General features: G+C 42.2%; 2 protein-coding genes across 2 annotated transcripts in view; both read left to right on the top strand.

Moving 5' to 3' along the window:
* gphnb (gephyrin b) overlaps nt 1-1724 on the top strand; it is a 66396-nt gene extending 64672 nt beyond the window's left edge. The window contains exons 21-22 of the mRNA XM_076155055.1: nt 1068-1164; nt 1502-1724. Coding sequence (XP_076011170.1) covers nt 1068-1164; nt 1502-1635 — 231 coding nt within the window. The 3' untranslated portion in view covers nt 1636-1724. The remainder of the gene's footprint in view (nt 1-1067; nt 1165-1501) is intronic.
* Nucleotides 1725-3994: 2270 nt separating this feature from the next.
* pals1b (protein associated with LIN7 1, MAGUK p55 family member b) lies at nt 3995-16004 on the top strand. The gene is made up of 14 exons (XM_076155148.1): nt 3995-4198; nt 6290-6777; nt 8136-8344; nt 10530-10607; nt 12130-12237; nt 12378-12539; nt 13071-13148; nt 13238-13421; nt 13524-13592; nt 13756-13827; nt 14085-14246; nt 14455-14657; nt 14796-14906; nt 15083-16004. Exons 2-14 carry the CDS (start codon nt 6420-6422, stop codon nt 15257-15259), a joined length of 1971 nt encoding a protein of 656 aa, XP_076011263.1. The 5' UTR covers nt 3995-4198; nt 6290-6419; the 3' UTR covers nt 15260-16004.
* Nucleotides 16005-16168: the final 164 nt, after the last annotated feature.

Here is a 16168-nt window from a genome sequence, read left to right as displayed (position 1 = left end):
AACTAAATTGAGTTGTACAAACTGACAATTCTCATCTTTTCAGACTGCAAAGTGCCAATACTCAATAGTAAGGCTTCATCAAGAAATGTACAGAACTTGTCATCAGACCAGCCGAAATACAGGAAAAGGAATTATGAACCTTTGCGAGTTTTCAGTTCAAAAGTTCATTCTGCTCTTCATCTAAACTCTCACATTAATGCTGTTTCCCCCAGTCTTACATATTCATGAGCACAATGTTTTTCTCTGACTAGTAACTTGACAGAAGGACCAATCACAGCTCACATACGCTCATGAATATCCCTGCATAAACAAATAGAGCCAGAAGAGTTGATAAAATATTGTCCGCACACAAACACAGCCTGTGTTCCAAAGTAGCATCATTGAGGTTTTCCTGGTACCTTGCCATGATGAGTGCTGTCCAGAGGCCGATACTACTTCATTTCCTGTTATAAAGCAGTTAGAGTCAGCCTCAGTGCATTACTGCCACTTAGCGGTGGGACTGATGGCCTCAAAGAAGACATGTAGGCAGATCATTCCCCTCAGCAGATGGCGTCAGATCCTGGTCAAATAGTATTTACGTAAAACCTTACCTCTGCCAACAAATTCGGATGGATTTTAAAGCATGTTTTGCCCCTGTGTATTCGGAAAAAGACTTAAAATATTCCATTTCATAGCCTTTTGCCTGAGGCTCAGCAAGTTTTATTTTAGTTGCGTTCCAGATATGTGCTTTTTTTGGTGTCGTTTTACTGTAGAGGATCGTGTACTGGAGAGAAAACAGGACTTTCAAATCAGACGATGACACTGTTTTGTATCTGTGTTTGCATCTGTTTTGTGTAGAGATCCATCCTGGAGGTGAAATGACAAACAATGAAATGTTCTTCAGGCTGTAGCTTGACATGTTGGAGAACTTTGGTGAACGTCTGCATTCACGCCAGGGGGTTCTCTGGTTATAGTTTGCTTCAGTCAGATTGATGCAGAACCAGCATTTTGGCTGGCAAGAAATGAGCAAGAGGACGTATTAGAGGACATTCTTTGTCCTTGTCCTTATCTGTGTTTTTTTCCACCAGTTGTCTTGCGATGTGAAGTTAGACCCTCGCCCGGAGTACCACCGCTGCATTCTGACATGGCATCACCAGGAGCCTCTGCCGTGGGCACAGAGCACAGGTAGCAAAATCAATGCAAACAGCTAATAATACTCTGAAAAGACGCTGTGAAACGGTGCACTTCATCCACGTTACTGCATCAAGATTTGACTGGTTGGTGAAAACCCCAATTTTGCCTTTCTAGGCCAATTTACAGTTATTACATAATGGTCGTTTACTTACAGTATTTATGTCATTCCAATAAACCTGACAGATTCTGAGACCTTTTTAAACGATATAAAGTGATTCAATGTGACACAAGTTTCTTCACCTTCATGGTATGCTTTTCCCTGAGATGTCCCAGCTCTGATTTCAAGTCTTTTGTCCCCCCTCTGTCCTCCACCCCCGGCCTGCTGCAGGGAACCAGGTGAGCAGCAGGCTGATGAGCATGCGCAGTGCTAACGGGCTCCTGATGCTACCTCCCAAAACAGAGCAATACGTGGAGCTGCACAAAGGCGAGGTTGTTGACGTCATGGTCATCGGCCGGCTATGATGTCATGATAGAGGGACAGAGAGTTGCCGTCATATAGCGAGGGTTTGAATGGGTGGTTCACGGTGCATGTCCACATATCATTGACTATTCTGTAATATGCAATGGCACAGCTAGTTTTTATTGATTTGGATAACGTTGAGGTATAGTCAACATCTTGATCACAACCTAGATACATATGAAAAAATTAATTTAAAAAGATTATAGTATTTCAAACAAAGAAAATATAACTTTTAATGAAAAAATCTAATTATAAAAAGAGATTTATTCTGTAATATATTATTATGATTATTCTTATTATTATTATCATTATTCTTCTTATTATCATTATTATATTAAGGCAACTTTGTTCCTTTCATTGCAATTGCTTTGTGTGTTCAATGCTAGACCTTATCTATAGCAGTAGCATTTTAATAGACAGCTGTAGGTGCCTGCCAGGACAAAAAAGACAATTATTATTTTCTCATCTTTAGTGGAAAAAAATAATCTGTTTTTTGAAAATGAAAAAACATTGAGGAAGACTCCAGATTTCCAACGGTGCTCAGCTAAGAGGAAGAGGGGGCACATCAAGGCCACTTCCTCTTTTGAGCCCCATCAAGGTGACACTGTTTTTCTCTCATTTGTATGCATCATAATGGCTTCACAAAGAGCTTTGCTTGTTGTTTATCTTGTGAGTCTTGTTTATGTGCGCAGTGCCAAATGCCTGGGCAGGGAAGAGGTGAATGCTGGGAGGGGAAAGGTGGGGGGGCACACCCCAGTCTGCCCAGACCCTGAAGCTTCCTTATATTCACAGTGACCGGGTGCAAACTTCGCCCCCAACCCCCCCAGGGGCGGGCTGAACCTGGGAAAATAATCTTTTATTTGATCAACTATTAAAAGAAGAAAGAAAAGAAACAGCTTCTTTAAGTGCTGACAGCCTTTTTAACCGACTTCACAAAAAATGTACAGAAAAAATAAGAACCATATTGTACAGATATATGTGACCAGCACTCCTAAGGAAATTATTAAGCAATGAGGAGACATTGAACAACGCTGTACTATAACATTTTCTGTAATGATATGAAACTGATGAAAGAGACTAAGATAATAAAAATCCTTGATCATTATGTAAAAAAGTTCTTGTTGGGTTTCCTTTTTTAAATAAAATATATTTAAAGAAAAACTTGATTTTCTTCTTCTAGTTTAAGGAAAGGTAAGCCTGAAGGTGAGCGACGTGGACAAATAGTTTTAGTCTCTCTTCATCTGACAGCTGCTACTGTGGCCCATGAGCAAGGCCCATTATGCTTGATTGCTCGGTTGGAATGAATCACAACAGAACAAAAGGGCATTTCCTGTCTTTCTCTTTTGAAAGTAAGTAGTTCAAGAATCTGGAACAGGATGGGTCAAAGCCAAATAAGGAAAAGAGGTTAAGCACAGGGGCGTCAGAAAGGAGTAAACAAGGCTTTTCCTGAGATGAGATGGAGATGTGACTTTCTGCTCAGCCCTGCAACGTGAAATTAATATGTGTATGTGTGTAGATGCGTTGAAAAGAAGTGTAATTGGAAATTGTATTAAATACTTGTATCCTGAAGTGCATTCAGCCTGGGTGTTTATGAGGACACGCTGACAAATGGACCAGAGATTTTGCAGAAATACAACTTGTTCACAACATTGCATGAAGACAGATTGAAAAGATAATTTGAAGTGAGTGACAATTTTCTTTGTTTGACAAGAAAGGTGCCACCCTTTATTTAGCCACCTGAAAGTGGACATCAATAAGTATTTCATTTACATTATATTTCAGATGATTTCATCAAATTAATAACTCAGTCAATCTGTGTTTATTGTTACTAATTTACTGTTTTGGTGACGTATTCTTGTGAATTTTAAAACAGCATTTGCATGTTATTGTCATTGTTCTCTGATGAGCTAATTGTCTTGTTTCCTTTTATTGAAATCTAACAATATTTATACTTGCCGGACTGCATGTATGGGATACATTGTACATAGCACAGTTTAAGTAGACAAAGTATAGACTAATCTGGAGAAATAATAACGTATGTTCTTGGAGCAGGACTTTAAGGAAGAAGTTATCTTCAGTGGTCAATATAAACACTAAACCTGGCTTTCATCCTCTTATTCTGATTAATCACCAGCTTCTTCCTCACGTTTCCTGTCCACTTTTTTGTTTTATGTAACTAATTTAGAGGACTTTTAATTCATTTCTTGTCATTCCTTCCATGTAACGGTATTTATTGATGACATTTTCTGCACAGGAGTCAGTTGGAAATTTACTTAACAGGCGAAGTTCGACAACGGACAGAGAGGGGGCGCTGTGGAGGCGCAATGTTGCCAAGGAGACGATTGAAAACAGCAGGCAGGCACAGTTTCACAGCAATGGCTACAAGTGTCCCGACTGTCCCTGTCCCGGCTCACTATAGGGGCTGAACGGAGTCATGTGATAGAACGAAGGAGGACACACACCCAAGACAACAGTCGTGTGTAAATAAAACACGTTTTTAATTCCTCGGACGTCTACAGGAACAGAAAAAACTCCAAGCAGCTAGCTTAGCGGATCAGTAAGTTGGTAAGTACCCGCCGCTACACTCCGCGTCTTGGTCACCGTGTAGCTGCGTAGGTTGATATTAGCAGTGCCAAGCTAGCGTCGTCGGTCACGATTAAACTCTGTCATATTTTAAAATTTTACAATGTAACTTAACTGTTACACACTAAGAAAACACAGAGAAAACGAGTATATTTTCTAACGTGTCTTTTATCCTCGGTTTGAGCTTTTTGTTGGTGTTGTTCCTCCACTCGCTGAATGTGCCTGCAGCTACTATATCGTTATTTTTAAAGTTTCACAAAGTAGTAGCTTGAAGAAAATTACTTAAATGTAACTTTACATCGATTCTATTTGAAACAATTCTGCTCTAACACACTTTCAGCCAAACTGATACTTCTCAATGAATGACCAAATCTTCTATTTCCACTCTCTTGAGATATTATGTCGTCTAAAATGACCAAGGATGTGATTTAGTGTAACCATATATCATATTAAACTCAATTTACTGCATATTAACATTTCAGATAGAATTTCATCTTAAGACACTTTCTGAAATGAGTAGTTCTGCTTTCATTCAGGTCATTCTGCAAACATTTTAAGTGTCTATATGCTTTCTTATGAATGAAAAATTTCCACAAATTTGAGTCAGTCACTGAATTGCCATGGAAGTATGTTTGCTGGTTTTCTTAACTTAGTTTGTTACAGTCAAAATGTCCCCATGTGGATTGTGTTCCCTCTTACAGCGATCAATCACTAACAAACTATCTCTGAGTCATTTTCAAAAATGTAACTTCAGCCGTAATCGTGCATAGAGTGAGCCAGAGGTGATATAGGTCATCTGAGGACAGGCGCATTTAAGACAAGAAGTAATATATTGATATATGTCTGAGTATGTCTGAGTTTTAATCCTTCTCACATTGAGACAATCACCAACTGGAGGTTACATGTTGCCCAGTTTTATCACCGCCCCTGTTAGATGTTTTAAAACCTTTCTTCACTTTGCTTACATATATCTGAACGTGGCTCTTCACTTAGCATTTTTGTAACTGTTTTGTATTTTGCAGTACACAATGTCACCCTGTATGTGACGGTAGGTTAGTTGATATGCTGATTGGGCCTCTTGATCGTCTCCCTAATCTGACATCACAGGTTGCCTTGCCTTGTGTGTTTATGTCTGGGGGATTTTTGTGCACACCGGTGTATGTGTGTGTGTGTCACTTCATCCTCATCACACAGGTTTGCTCTGTCTTCTTCCCATCCCTCCCTATGTTGGATCCGCCAGTCTAGTGTAGAGCCTGAGCTTAATTAAGCCCACAGGAACAGATGGCCCGCCGGCAGTCTCGGCTGTTTGTCAGCCGCGGACTGCCGCTGTAAACGGAGCAAAATACTACTGTAGGGGAGGGGATTGCTAGCCTGGACCAGGAGGATAAACCTGCCAAACATAATTAGCAGTGGGAAATAAGTATAAGTAGGGGGAGGGATGGCATTTGGTGGTAGTTGACATGAGTGTATAACCATATGACAAGTGACTTGAAGGTGGTGTTCAGTGACATCTGTTTATCTTCATGGTTCTATTTTTCTCTACAGATAAGTGTCTCTGTAGAGTGTCTAAGAAGTAATGTGCCAGATCTATAAAACGTACAAATACATACAGTACATATCATGTACAGCATATGTACCTGCAATGTGTTCAAGTATCAGCACATTGATTTGTATTTTCACTAAGTCTACAGCTCTTATGCAAAAGACAATGGCATTTGCATAGCTTTCTAAATGCTTCTTCCACTTTGGTTTGCATAGAATACTTTCAGTCTTGTTGACTATGTGTCTTGTCCTTGTGCGAAACATTCCGACTATAAAATAAAGTTCTCTCTGAAATTGACACATTAACACGACATAATAAAGGCAGGAACAAATGGTGGCCCTAATCAACAGACAACCAGGTGGAAGGAAGCACATTTGAAAATATGCAAGTTCACTTTGTAACAGTAGATATCACACTGGTGTGTATTTCACTTGGGATTGAAATTGTACAATGTTTTGCTATGGTTTCTAAAGAATAGGATACACATGACAGTGAGCAGAAATTCATCGATAATTCCTGTTTTGTTCCAGGGGGACAGATCTCAGCAAGAACATAAAGGATTACACCTTCCCACGAGGGGCCATGGCACCTGATTTGAGCAGTCCCAAATAACGGTCTCTGACATTAAACGCTGGTGGGTTGAGCTGTGCTGCAGAAAGGATGATCACGTCCCATATGAATGGTTATGTTCAAGAGGACTCTGGTCCAGGCATTTCTTTGGGCCTTGGCCAGACCAAGACCCACAGGGAGAGGGCTGTGGACTGTCCAGACGACGAAAGCAGTCTTGCGAAATTCCCTCCCAGCAATACCCAGATGGAGAGAATCCAGCACTACCAGGAGGAGCTGAGAAAGAGGAGAGAGGAGGATGGCAGAACGAAACACAACATCGATCCCAGTGCCTCACTGAGGCTCAAGAAGCTGTCGCAGAATCCCAAGGTTGGCATTGACAACCCCACTTTCGATGGGAAGGAAAAGGCCTCAGCCACTGATGACACAATCTCCCAGGATCCTGTAGCTGGTGAGTAGAAAGGGTTGGGGGTTGGGGGGTGGAAGGAGGTTAACAAAAAAGAGGAAGGATTCACATAGGTCAGAGAGGAAAAAAGAGTTAGAAAACAATGGAGTCAAAACAATGACCATTGGCGGGGGCTGTGCAGAGGGCATCAGTGGAGGAGGGCTGTGTGTTCTAATTGCTCTCCACCTTTTGCACTTGTTTGTTCCTTGATCCCCAATCTGGATTGAAGAGCCTTAAGCTAATGAGCAGCTGCAGGAGAAAATACTGACGACTTTTTATTGCATGTTCATCTATCTTAGGCTTTACACATGAAATGAAATGACCTCAGTGTTTCAGAGTTTTTATATCACAGCTGAATGTCACCATTAGTACGGCTGCATATTTACTGTTGTCAATCTAGAGTACATTACACATTTGGATTTCAGAGACAGAGGAGCAGACAACAGATAGTGGAAGGTTCGCCCATATTTTATTCTTGGTCAGCAAAGGTACATAAATATTCACTCGACTACGTTGGCACACTGATGCGAGTGTTGTAATATAAGCAGCATTACTTACTCAGTGCGGATGTACAGAGTTATTTTTTATTATACCAGGATTACTATAGTGTATGGTAGCGGATATTGTTTCTGACTTCAAGCCCATCTCAGCCTTCTTTGAAAAGGCACCAGGGGACATTTCTGTTTAGCAAAGACTATGTATTATACGAGCTCAACTATATTTCTGTGGTTTAACAGCGATGTGTATGCGACTGCAGTTGCAGGCCCAGGAATTAAACCAAGACAGCAGTCTGGTATGAAGGGATGAAGGGGTCAAGTCTGGGGGTCCATACGCATGAATCGAGTGTGTGTGTGTGTGTGTGTGTGTGTGTGTGTGTGTGTGTGTGTGTGTGTGTGTGTGTGTGTGTGTGTGTGTGTGTGTGTGTGTGTGTGTGTGTGTGTGTGTGTGTGTGTGTGTGTGTGTGTGTGTGTGTGTGTGTGTGTGTGTGTGTGTGTGTGTGTGTGTGTGTGAACCCTCAAAGGGTTCACGGTCTTATGAAAAGCTTTGACTTTATGAGATAGTCAGCAGCTGTATTCATTAGCAGTTATCTGAAAATCAAACATAGATACTGTAAAAGAAGTAATGTAATAAGTTTTAAGATTTATTGTGCTTATAATTACAATTTTATATTTTTGTTGTAACTCTAAATTGAGCATTTTAGAGTTTCTTTTTGGCTTAATCTAATCTAGGAATCTCCGTGTCATCTATAATCATTGTTTCCATGTACGATACCAATGTGTGAACACGGACCACTGGAGCGGGGCAAGTTTGTCTTATTTTCTCTGTGACCTTTGTAACCTCCCCGCTCATCTCCCCCCCAACAGACCTAGAGGAGTTAGTGGATGCTCTGACGTGGGTGCAGCGCTGCCTGTCTGATTCCCAGAGCCAGCAGGATGTGGAGCTCATACTGCAGCTCCTCGCCCAAGAGGACTTCAAGAGTGCATACAACATCTACAGTGCTGTGAGCCAGCAGATGAGCAGAATCAGCCCCACCTCAGCCACCACAGCACAGGCAGAGGAAATCTGTCAGGAGGTAGCAACAGTGTGGATTTGTAAAGGTCATAGTAGTATTTAGGATTTAAAACAGATCAATTTACAGTTTGGAGGAAAATTTGTTGAATGTGATCAATTCTCAAGTTGTAGTCTTTGGCACCAATACAAAGTGACCCATGTGATGTCATAAAGATCGGTTTTGGTAACTTTATACTTTTTTACCGCCACAAAAACCCCCATGCAACTGTTTATGCCCCCAAAAGACGAGGAAGTGATAACACTCTAACTTTACCACAGGATCAAAAGTTAAAAAAGTGTTCCTGTGTGAGTCTGCGGTCGCAACCCTGCTATTTGTACTGCTTCAGTAGTAGTTAGGATCATTTATAGGCTGAGTCTTGTTGTTTTTTCAATGCATGTGTTTGTAGTGCCAACAGCCACAAAAGTCACTGGACTGCCATGGATCCACAACAATGAAGGACCCACATTAAGGCATTTTCTGCCATGCGACGATTCAGTTCAGCCCCAGAAGAGAGCAGGGGACTCTCCTTCAAACATTTAGAGTGTTATTGTCTTTAAAACAATGAGCTTATATTATATTTACCTGTCAGAATCTATATAAGAAAAGTAAAGTGAACAAACCAAAGCAGCCCGAGAATGCAGCCATACCCAACGAAAGCATGATGAAATGTGAATTGTCGTGTCGTGGTTAACAAGATGTCTTATTTGTGGGGCTGGACCCGAGCCATGCATGGAAATAGAATTTAAAGGTGGAAGTAAGTGTGGGGTAGTTTGCTTATGGGAGGAGGCAGAGGTAGAGAAAATGAGAGTGAGGCTGAGAAGAGGATAAGCCGGCACCGTGCAGGTTAAACAGACATGAAACAAAGAGTAAGTATAGGGTTTGTGAGTATACAGAATATCACAATGTGTGTATTTGATTCTCTTAAAATAACATATGATAGCACTGTCTCCTGGGCCATGCTAGAAAGGATCATAGGGAGCTGGAAACATCCCAGATTTCAGCTTTGTGTAGGTGTAAATGTGCCACTCCTAACTTACTCTTAGACAAAACACTACCTTGTCATTCACTACTGAACCAAAGAACCCATCCTTGACTTGGTTCAAGCAGAGACAAACCTCTGCAACACAGTCCTTGTGCTGGCTCCTCCCACAGTTTGTACTTCATAACAATAAGTTGTCAGCTCGTGGTGGTGATTTTTAGCTAAAGGATCAGTGTGTAAGATTCAAAGTTTAGTCATGGGCCACTAAGCGGTGTTGCTACAAACTTGTTAGTCCACAATTGACAGTAAAAGGTGTGTTTTTAAGACGGCAGGCCCGGTTGAGACATTCTGTTTTGCTTTTGCACGTGTGATATCCCAATGTCTTCCCATGTACAGTAAATCATTATGTGTGTGTGTGTGTGTTCACCCACCGGGCAGTGCTCCTGAAGCAACCGTAATGGTCCTTAGGTAAACTAATCTACCCAGCAGCCCCGGGACTGGCAGAGCAGTGCAGCACACCGCAGCAGGGGATGCCAGGATCTGCAGCCAGAAAAAGAAACTGCAGCGGCTTATAGCAGCGCGGGCTGGGGGAGGGGAAACGCTCTCACTAACCTTGTTAGTGAGAGCTTTGATTAGTCTGACTGATAAACTAAGCTACTGGAGACAGAGAAGGAGAGAGTAGCAGAGATAACTAGAGGAATGCCCACCGTCACAATCTTAAGCACAAACAATAGCATCTTCAATTTCAATGATAACACAGAAATGAAGATGGTCAGAAGGTTTGAAGGAAAATGGAAGGGAGGAGAAGTTCAGCATGTTGTAGTGCATGTAGGTGCTTTTCTAGACAGCAAAGAAGAATCAGGTACCCTCACTAAATTAGCTTCAATCACAATATGTGAAGCTTATCTATTCTATTTCTATGCTATGGATGGTTGGTGATGTCCTTTTTGAAAAACGCAAAAAGCAGCTTGTTAATTTGCAGCTGAATTCTTACATATTTGAATGATTAAATCCTACTTTCTGTCAACATTTTTCTATTTGCTATCACTTCAGTCACAACTCATGTGCATTTCTGGAAGATTCTTGATCCATTAATCCACAGCTCACTGGAAAAAAGGAGATATTGTAGATGTAAAAGTTGTTTTCAGACGTATTCTGATTTGAGATCATCTTAGTAGCAGGTGGTTTGAGTCACTGGAGCTTTTATCTGTCTGTGTTTCTGTTCAGGTACAGAAGATGCTGCTGTCCAGTCAACAGAGGGATGGCTCAGAGCTCAGGAATCTGCTCACCAACCCTCATCTTCAGGTCAGATATTGGACCACCTGCCACCTTATGACAACCTCTTTCCCCTCAAGCCACACTATGATCACACAACCCTGCCTCAACCAGCACAACATGAATAACACAATGTTTCCCACTCTATTGGTCACCCATTGGATTTTTCCCACTACCCTCTACTTGGGGTCAGAGGTCAAGGTCAGGTATAGAACAGTCCATATCTTGACTGGGGGAATTTTAGTAGCCATGATGTAGTGTGTTGTGTGGTGTTGTCCCCTTTCTGCCAGAGAGAATGGTAGAGAGGAGACACCACTACACCAGGGATATCATAAGGTTGTGCGATATTTTCCTGGGAACTGGCAGGGATTCTTTGTTTTCAATCAGTGTGAGCTCCTTTGCCAAGGTTGCTGGTGGCCCAGAGTGTGTGTAGAGGCATGCATTACCGAAAGGTTTATCATTAAACACAGTCAACTCGACGTGAGCAGCTGAAACCCCAGTGTACAGTGACAAAGACACACTATTTGTCTTTTCATCAGCAGCTTGTTTACATAATCAGTCATGGATTCCTGATAGCTGCCCGGACATCCTCTGTCAGAGAGGCAGTAAGGTGAGAAAAGGCCTCAGGTGGACGATGGTGATGTGATTTTATGGTTGAAGGTCTTGATGTTGGAACCTCAAGGGTCTAGTGCCCCCCCCCCCCCCACGTGACCGTGTGAATTACCGATCCTCCGCTGGCCCATTAACCCCTCCACAGAGTTGGATCCAATTAGCCGCTAGAGTCAGTGTGATGTGCCTTGCAGCGCACCGAGTGAGAGGAGATTATCTATGGTTACTCTACAGCGAAGAGGAGGAGGAGGAGGAGGGGGGGGGCTCTGCTGTACATATATTATATGAGTGCTCAGTGGATCCTGACTCATAAATGCAGGGGGAAATGAAGACAGATTATCTGTATGCCAAAGTTAAGACCCTCCCTCGCTCTCCTAGGTCTTCCCTCCTGCAGGATAGAGAAAAAAATGTGTGCCAACGGCTATTAATTGTAGAGTTCAGAGGGTTTGTCAAAGTAAATGAATGAAGAAGTAATCTTTGTATTATATCTGGCTTCAAGGAGGGTTTGCTGCTTGCTCTCATTAAAGAGATGGGGGGGGGGGGGTAGCTGGTGCAGGTCGAAGGGAAGGGAGTTGGAAACTTTTTGTTATCGCATCTCTTCATCATTTTACACCTATAAGGAGACGCCATTCAATAGCTATGTGCCATGTAAACACATGAACCATGCACAATTGGGCCACAGCTATACTTATACAAGATTTATGACTCATGCATACAAGAGCTGTAATTGAGGACAAAATGTGTGCAAACATAATCAGAAGCCATTCACCCGTTGTTATCATTACCTCACGCTGCCTCTTCTATTATTCCTGTCTGTGTGTTTTTGTCTTGTACGTCTTTGTGCAATATCTGTTTGTGCCTACTGTACGTGTGTCTGTGTGCACGTGTGTCTGTGTGTCTGTGTGTCTGTGTGTTGTGCTCTCTGTGGTAGGCACTGATGCAGGCTCATGACAGTGTGGCAATGCAGGAAATGGAGTTGGAAAATGTAACCCAATACGGTGGAGAAACGGTTAAATTGGTACGGCTGGAGAAGACTCGTGACACTCCACTGGTGAGAGCCCCTATGTTTGGCTTTTTGCTGTGTGTGTATGCCATAGTATGTTCTAGATATATAGTTAAAGAGTTATTAGCTAATGAAAATTACAAGTGTGTGTATGTGTGTGCGTGTGCGTGTGTGTGTGTCATCATCAGGGTGCCACAGTGCGTAATGACATGGACAGCGTGGTGGTGAGTCGCGTTGTGAAAGGCGGTGCGGCAGAGCGGAGCGGCCTCCTCAGTGAGGGAGATGAGATCCTGGAGATCAACGGGATTCCTATTCGTGGGAAAAATGTCAATGATGTCCATGACTTACTGGTAAGACCAGGGGTTATCAAAATCTATAAACACCCGACGGTCCCTTCATTAAAGAATTGAATGTATCAGCTGGTTCATTAATCCACCTCCATAAAGTATTGAGATAGTTGCCTAAAATCCAAATCTTATCTTAATCACATCCTTATTTATGTCTGTTTGGGAGTTATGATGGAGTTTAGTGGAGTTGGAGTTGCCATACATCATTATGTGCATTCATTTCTCTCATTCAAGTGACAACTAACATCTCTGTTGCATTCATTCTGTGTATTTTGTCATTACCAAATTGAAGCGTTTGACAGATAATGTACACCAGAGTAATCATTTCTCACATAGTAAATGTTGACGCATAAGTGCATAGCAGTAAACATGAGCAGTCTCATTTCCATCACCTTATTGGTAAATGCACTTTGAAATGGAATAGTAATCCCCTGATTTGTATTATTTACGATATATATTATTCAGGCCATCGTGGAGAAATCAATCTGTTTCTGTACGTATTAGATTGACTTAATGACTTTCTCTCCTCTCCAGCAAGAAATGCACGGCACTTTGACGTTCCTCCTCATCCCAAGTTCTCAGACTAAAGCCAGCACGCACAGACAGACAGTGGTAAGTCTGTAACGATCAGTGTCTGTGCACAGGATTGCATGTCTGCACGCATGCGACACCAACCTTGTTATCGTAAACCCTGTCCTCAGATGCATGTGCGTGCCTACTTTGACTACGACCCCTCCGATGACCCCTTCGTGCCGTGTCGCGAACTGGGCCTGTCCTTCCAGAAGGGAGACATCCTCCATGTCATCAGCCAAGATGACCCAAACTGGTGGCAAGCTTACAGGGACGGCGATGAAGACAATCAGCCACTTGCTGGGCTCATACCAGGTATGGATCACAACAACAACAAAAAATAGAATATTGGAATGTTCGACATATAGCCTTTGCGTATTTACGTATTTATCGTGTGTTTGCTTTTCTCTTTCTCAGGGAAAAGCTTCCAGCACCAGAGAGAGACCTTAAAGAAAACTCTCACAGACAGGAATCGAGAACAGCAAGGTAAGAGCATGAAGTTTGAACACACACACACACAACGCACAGTGATATTGTTTGCATTCTCGCACAAAAATAAAAATTCAGCGTGTAAAGCATTGTCAGAATGTGAAATGATAATCCCTCCCTGTTAAGATGCGTACATTCTTTTCACTTGTCATCGCTCCAGGGAAACATTGGTATGGAAAGAAGAACAAGAAGCAGAGGAAGAAGAACGCATCAAATTTCAGCAGGAACACTGGTAAGACTCTCGCACACATATTTGGATGTCTTAAAAGCTTCATCGTGCTCGGCTACTGTTAAGGCGGAACGCACTCCCAAACTTTCACTGCTCGGTTTTCTCCAGTCAAAGTGTGTGTTTGTACTGGTCTGTAGTCACTTTCACAGCAGTGTAGACTTAGCGTGTCACAAGGCAGATTAGTTTGACACACAGGATTTTAGAAGAGGCGCCAGGGATGTTGCAACCGGACATTAACTCCTTGCAAATCATCTTGTCAGACTCCGATGACATCTTGACCTATGAGGAGATGGCGCTCTATCACCAGCCGGCCAATCGTAAACGGCCCATAGCTTTACTCGGTCCACCAAACAGCGGCCAGGATGAGGTGCGCCGGAGGCTTCTGTCCTTTGAACCGGACAAGTTCGCTGTTGCTGTTCCACGTAAGTCCACTTTGTGTCATTACAAGACAAGATGGGGATGACATGTAACTTATAAACGATTTTAGATTAGATGTCTACGAGGTAATCTACTAAATATGTCAATTAAAGTTGACCCAAAACGCACACATCACTGACCTTGTGTAACTGTTTGAAGGATTCTTTGAGATGTGGTCAAATTTGTCTTTCTTTAATCACGTCCATCACTCAGACACAACCAGGAGCCCAAGGGTACACGAGCGGAATGGACGCGAGTACCATTTTGCGAGCCGTTCTTCCTTTGAAACCGACTTGGCCGCAGGGAAGTTTATTGAGTCGGGGGAATATGAGAAGAACCTGTACGGCACCAGCACCGACTCCGTCCGACACGTCATCAACTCAGGACGCATCTGTGTACTCTGCCTGCACACTAGAGTAGGTCACCTTCTGCTTGCTTCTATCTGGACAAGTCAACAACTGAAATTACACACACATCAGACATTAAAGATGATGTAGAATTCTGTTTTGCTTCCACTTCATAATTACATGTCTCATTGTTCTTCCTCCTGGCAGTCACTGCAGGTATTGCGGACATCCAACCTCAAGCCCTATATCATCTTCATTGCTCCTCCTTCTCAGGAACGATTACGCACTCTGCTGGCCGCAGAGGGAAAATCAACAAAGGTACCCACAGTGCAATGTATTTCATGGATAAAAACATCGAATCACAGTCACAGATCGGTTATACTGCCTGATGACCATACATTGTAATAAAGCAAAACAATCAAGTTAAGAATTGATTTAGGTATTAGTCACTTATCCTTCCTTCCCAAAATAAATGCCCTGATTTCTTTCTACAGCCTGAGGAGCTGAAGGACGTCATTGAAAAGGCCCGGGAGATGGAGCAGAATTTTGGCCACTTGTTTGACGTCACCGTGGTGAACATGGATCCAGACACAGCGTTCCACGAGCTGTACAGGCTGATAGATAAACTGGACACTGAGCCACAGTGGGTGCCCACATCCTGGCTGTGCTAGAGGCCTCCGGGTCTCACCTCAGGGAGCAACAGAAGGAGCTATGTATATAGAAAAGCCCAAGGAGGTATGGTCGAAAACAGAAAGTGTGGACAGTGGTAACCTGTCACTGGAGTTTGACTTGCACAGGAAACTCCTCCTCATTTCCAGAGGGGGCGAACAATACTTTTGTTGCATGGATGGACTCAAGTTTCTTACTTTTCATTTTGTTTGGCTTCTTTTCTCTTTATTTTCATCATTTAAAAAAAGATAGAAGCATTTCTATTCTATTCTCAATAGTTATTTATAATTGTAAATATATTTTTTCTAGACACAAAGGTCAAATATTTTATTGTTACATCCAAAGCAATACACTCCACTGATAATGCAGTAAAAAACAAACAAACAGGGGAGAAGCTCTGGTGCTAAGAGGATAACAGTTATGACAGCCTCCATTTACAAACACCAAAGAGAAATCTGCTGTAACTTGCAGGGTTTGTGGTTCTTCACACCAGTTTCAGTATTATGTGTTGTCTCTTGTTATAAAAATCTGCACTGTGGTCACAAACCTCAAATCTATTGTTTTGACTGTACTGTAGTTGCTCATAACTGCCAGTATATCATGCTGCAAAATACTGCTGAGATTTAGTTTTTTAACCTTCTTAAATGGACCGGAATCATTTCAGTGCAATCCTGAAAACAATCTGTTATTGCTGCTTTGTTGGTTACTTCAGCACACTTCTGGAAAAGTCTCAATAAAACCAGTTAAGCAAACAGATAAACTGTTTTGATATACTTTGACAAACTCATTGTATTTGTTTTGCTGAGGAAATTGTTTGACAGATCTACAATATAATTTTGTGCTATTTCATGAGTGTCCAATGCCAAACAAACCCAGACAAAACTAGTCTCTTTTTAATAGTCAGCTGGCCC

The sequence above is a fragment of the Genypterus blacodes genome, unplaced genomic scaffold (assembly GCF_046128005.1).
Source record: "Genypterus blacodes isolate CSIRO-AG114 ecotype Tasmania unplaced genomic scaffold, CSIRO-AGI_Gbla_v1 ptg000064l_1, whole genome shotgun sequence".
Taxonomy (NCBI): domain Eukaryota; kingdom Metazoa; phylum Chordata; class Actinopteri; order Ophidiiformes; family Ophidiidae; genus Genypterus; species Genypterus blacodes.
This window is presented reverse-complemented; position numbering and strand designations above follow the sequence as displayed.